The 5,000-nt window shown below is 50.8% G+C and overlaps 2 protein-coding genes across 11 annotated transcripts in view; one reads left to right on the forward strand and one right to left on the reverse strand.

Annotated features, from left to right (window-relative positions):
• Positions 1-5,000, reverse strand: part of LOC125950339 (high affinity cGMP-specific 3',5'-cyclic phosphodiesterase 9A) — a 118,428-nt gene that overhangs the window by 7,593 nt on the left and 105,835 nt on the right. For 9 of the 10 annotated variants that reach the window (XM_049678243.1, XM_049678237.1, XM_049678238.1 and 6 more), the window contains 5 exons: positions 4,039-4,190; positions 1,688-1,795; positions 608-734; positions 227-522; positions 1-153 (listed from right to left, as the gene is read on the reverse strand). The exon at positions 1-153 is cut by the window's left edge and continues 100 nt beyond it. In XM_049678243.1, coding sequence (XP_049534200.1) covers positions 1-153; positions 227-522; positions 608-734; positions 1,688-1,795; positions 4,039-4,190 — 836 coding nt within the window. The remainder of the gene's footprint in view (positions 154-226; positions 523-607; positions 735-1,687; positions 1,796-4,038; positions 4,191-5,000) is intronic. The other variant, XM_049678245.1, reaches the window with a different exon arrangement.
• The window catches only part of LOC125950380 (uncharacterized), a 516-nt gene continuing 71 nt past the window's right edge, over positions 4,556-5,000 (forward strand). The window contains exons 1-2 of the mRNA XM_049678324.1: positions 4,556-4,657; positions 4,749-5,000. The exon at positions 4,749-5,000 is cut by the window's right edge and continues 71 nt beyond it. Coding sequence (XP_049534281.1) covers positions 4,585-4,657; positions 4,749-5,000 — 325 coding nt within the window. The 5' untranslated portion in view covers positions 4,556-4,584. The remainder of the gene's footprint in view (positions 4,658-4,748) is intronic.

The following is a 5,000-nucleotide window of genomic DNA, read 5'->3' on the forward strand; positions in this document are numbered from 1 at the left end:
GAGGCGGACTTTTGCGATGGGATACTACGTCGGGATTTGACGCTGATGCCGGACTGGGAACGGGGCAGCTGCGGTGAGCCACCGCTCTCGGACGAGGCCGCTTCCGCTTCGGCAATCGATCGGCGCGTCTTGTTCGCGGCATCATTCAGACGTCTGCAAACGGGAAAGGTAAAGAATCAACACATTCTGGGCCACCCAAAACACTAAATCAAGCAGATCCACTTACTTGTAGTAATCGAGTGCCACGCGTACCGGCGTGATGATCAGATCGGTCAGCTCGGGTAACAGCTCACCTAGGGCTTCGAACAGTGGCAGCAACACCAGCCCAATGAAACGCACCTGGCTGCCCGGTTTCGACACTTTGTCCGGATCCATGAACGGTGTTACTGGCAGACCCTCGGACTTTTCGGCCGCACTTTGGGCGAAAAACTCGAGCAGCAATCGATCGACCCACGGTTCCGCGACGTCCATCGGGCGAGCCTCATTGGAAATGTCTGCCACCTTGATTAGCACCATGCAGAGCTGTGAATACAGGGTGGAAGTGCCCACAAGGGAACACATCACTCGTTAGCATTGATCATCATCAGGGCTCCGTTTTGGCACTCACCAGATTAGTGTGAACCTTGTTGCTGTAATCAAACTCCGGTGTAGCCTCTTGGAACTGGGTAAGGATTTCGTTATGTCGGGCCATATCGGTGGCCAATATGCACCGGATAATTCCTTCACGTACGTCCCTGCAAAAAACGAAACCGACAAAGAGAAAAAAGAGCGCATGGATGAGTGTGAGTAGCGAGAAGCGATACCTTAATTACTGACACACGCGCGAGCCTACTAAGACTGCAGTAGATGAACCTGCGAATAGGCTAAACCACGTGCCCAGTAGTAGGCCGAGAGGGAAAATGGACAGCTTCTCGTCGAACCGTGTCCAACCGCACCGCCGATTGGCGCCATTAAGTGACCACTCGGGGAAAGAGATGATTTACAATAGCACCTAACTGCACCTGACTGACGCGGCGCGGCGCAATACGGCGGTGTTAATGAGCGGCTCGTGGACGCGTGTACGACGCGATCACGATCAAACCCCGGGGAGAGAGGAGAGACCGGCCAAGAGGGGGTTTGCAATCTCTTTTTCAATTACACTCCCGCCAGTTTGCCAGAGGCCAGAGCGCTCTCTGCTCTCGCTGGATGGATCCGGTTTCTGGGAGCTTCTTAAGACGGACACGTGTCTGGCCTGCGTGTTTGACTCCCTGACGCCATCGATTAATCATCATTAGATGTCGCAGCAATTATCCGTTTGTCTTCACTGCGGTGCACGATGCACTGCCGGAACTGGAGCGCACGTCTCGCTCGCTCGCTCTAGGTACCAGCAAGTGATTGAAATCGAAGCGTTTCACCCGCTTGCTGCGAGCGCATCATTCGAAGAAGCCACACCGCCGCCAGTGGCAGCGGTTGTAGTAAGCTATGATGCATCATCATCAGGGGCATCCCGTAATTGGGATGTAATTAATTTTCTCTCAACGTTCGGCCGGGTTGGTTGGAGGGAGAAACCAATCCGCACCATCGTGGCCAAGTGTGGACAGGGAATCTACACTAATGATTTGCTGAAATCGTTTTCGCAGGCGTTGCAAGCGAGACTCGCGCACACACTCACACAGTTTCTTATCGCGCTAAAAGTGGTGTTACTTACTTGAACATCTCCTTGCTCATGTTGCGAAATATGTTGCATTCCGGGTGCTCCAGCAATCGAAAGGCAATCGAACAGTGATGGTTCTCCAGCGGCGAAATATCATTGTACCTACAAAGACAGACATCGGAAACAGAGAGAGAGAGATAGACAATGAGAAGACCGGGAGTGGGGTAAGCTTTCATTTAGTATGTGCAAAACAGCAGAAACAACCTCATCCTTGTCTTTATCCCACAGCAGTGGATTGGAAATGGATATTGGATGTATTCCGAGTTGCAGTGAATGCGCCCCGGGAACCGTTTAGCTTTGTGCTGTTGTGTCACACATGATATGTGGTATTTCCGAGCTAGATTGGGTGGGACGGGGATCACCACGTACACACACAAACACACATACACACGCACACACACACACACTGTTTGGAGTGTTAGTGCATGGAAAATCAAAACTCAACGACCCGGAAAAAGCACAGCATTTCCCTTCGGTACCGGGTATGCCATGGATTTCGATTCCGACGCGACGCCACCAGCCTTACCCACCAACACCAGCTCAGACCGGTGGACCGGTGGTGGTGCCCGACGAACCGGAATGGAAATGAAACCCCTCAATTGGGCAAACAAATGGTTCAATCAATTTGTGCAGCCAACATTCAGATCCAGCCAGACCTACTCTCTCTTTCTCGCCCTTCTTCTCCTCTACTTCAACCTCTGCCAGGGAGGACGGGGGCATTGAGGTTAGACAGTACGCACGGAAACACAAATTGGACACAACAGAGTGGTGCTAGGAGTGTATGTCATGCATCACCTCTGTATGCACCATCACTGGGGTTGTGGTCTGGCCTCTGTTCGATTGGTGCTCCTGGCTGCAAATGCTCACTCAACTGGCCACTTGGTCTCGGGTATATCCTACTTTTAGCTAGATGAGAGAGCAGGAGCAAATCTAGGACCTTTGCAGCCTGGTTCTGGTCAATGGAGTGTGTTGCGTAGCTGGCGAGGGCTACAGTGAAAGTCACCATCATCATTCCTGGAAGGCTTTTTCATAAACTTTTTAATTGGCAAACATTCCTGCTTTCATCCCAATTGCCCATGACGAAGGGAAGGGGGGAAAGGGAGAAAAAGAGAAAAAAAAGAATTCATCCCTCCATTCCCTACAAGATTTCGATTCGTGGATCAACCCCTGCTTGTTGAGAAGTATAATTTGAAGCGATCGCAATTTTCTTGTGGCGAATTTGACAATTTTTTTTTGTTTGTTTTGTGGCCGTTGGCTCGTAGAAGCCGTTAAATCTACTTTCCCTAATTGAACCACCGATAGCACGAGCGCGTGCACTGGTAAAAGGTACAAAAAGGGATTCCTCAATCCCGGTCCAAGGTACGCCACTCGAATCTAGTTCGTTAGAGGTTAGAGCAAGGTGTGAGATGGAGATGCAATCGGGCCGGCTGACCGCCGCCATATTGCGCATTAGCTAATGAGAATGGCGCCAACTTTGGCGGTTCGCGAAGCAAAAGCACACGTAGAGTGAGAAAAACTCTGCACTGAAGAAAATACTTCGAATTATTTCAGATAATTGAGACGCCAGTGACGGACGGGCAGCAGCAGCAGCAGCTTGTGTTTTGAGCTGACTAAGTCGTGGCAAAGTGTTTGTGTTGAACCAGCTTAACACTGCTGGTCCCCCCCCCCCCCCCGGAAGGTCAGCTCGGGTACGGGGAAAGTTCGGACCGAATGTTTCGCTTTCACTTTGTGCGTTGAGTTTTACACAAAAACCGCCTGCAGCCACGAACCAGCGGTAGCGGTACAAATCGCGGTACAGCAGAAAGCCGCACTCGATGGGTAATGTTGAGGAAGAAACTTTTGAGGCCAGCTTCGTGGAAGAGAGTGGAATGTGGTGGTGTTGGTGGTACGGGGTGGGTAGCAAATTGTTTCGATCCACGTGGCGGCCCCTAGTTAAGGATCTGTTGGACCGTAAGGAGGATCGTGTAACGTGCAAAAGTAGCTAGTAAGTATAGATGGGAGGAGGGACTCGACAAGCTGGTAGCAATTTGTGCAAACAGATAGACCAAAGGCAGACACAGCAACGAAAGACATTAGAAGGACATGGGCCAAACCTTGGCCAGTGGCATGAATATAAGTCAATCAAGATGTGGTTTAGGGTAAAAGGGGATGATATGCTGGCTGTTAGAAGCTGCCACCTATTACTACGTTGCATGGCTAATGAAGCATTCAGGCGTGAACCTACCATCAATTGGTTAATCTGCTCCATTGAGCTAATTTCCATTCCTTCCTCTGCATATCCTCTACAGGGATCTACCAGGAAGCTACCATTCATTCAGTTGCGTAAACGACGTAGCAACACCTACCTTAGTGCCAGCTCGGTCCGAGCGTTTATCTGATAGATGTTGTTGTACCCGGGATGATCCAGATCGTGACATATGCAGGACACCAGCAGGACCAGCACCTCCAGCTCGCCCAAACGCTGCACCAAGTTCGTGTGCCAGGTGATGGCGTACATCTGTGTGGTGGAAGAGAAGAGAGGAAATAGGAAACATTACGTGGAGATAGATGATCTGAGATGCTGCCGTCCGTCCCACGCCTGTACACCAAAATAGCTAGCTCGGACCGCATCACAAGAGCCATCAGATCGGGGCACAATAATTGCAGGTGATTCATACCGTTTGATGAGATTCTGGGAAAGCTCACCACCGAACCTGCCTAGCGCCTCGTTTTGCTATGTTTAGTAATTTCCGTCATTGGACAGGAAATTGGTAAACAACCGCCGGACAACTCGAATCGGTCAATGGTTGATTGTGTACGGCCTTTGGTAAGGTGTCGACGTATAAAAGTGCCCTGCACTGGGGTTTCCAGAAACAGAGATACTTGGAACAGCAACGGCACCACTTCGCACAATGAAACAACTGACTGTGCTTCTTGCGCTGGTGCTGCTGGCAGGCACCACTCTGCTATCGGTGGTATCAACAGGTTAGTTCATTTGTTTTTTTTGTATTTGAAGTTCTTCTGCTGTCGAAATTCTCTAATCGCTTCCGAACAACCCCGCTTACCCACTGCGTAGCTTATCTTCCGGTACCGTATTTCGATCAACGCCTTAGCGCCGGGCCACTGTCCAAGAGCGAGCTGGCGTACCTGCGGCGACTTGTCGAGGATACTGAGGTGGAAGTCACTACGATAGCCGATGGAGCCGATGAAGCCCCTGAAGGGTCCTTTACGAACTCGTGTGTTGGCGAAGCTGACGGGAACAGTGAAAGTGCCGCGGTTAGTGATGATGAGGTAGCGGCATCATCGTACGACCAGTCCATCGTTTCGG

This window comes from Anopheles darlingi, chromosome 2 (assembly GCF_943734745.1).
Source record: "Anopheles darlingi chromosome 2, idAnoDarlMG_H_01, whole genome shotgun sequence".
NCBI lineage: Eukaryota > Metazoa > Arthropoda > Insecta > Diptera > Culicidae > Anopheles > Anopheles darlingi.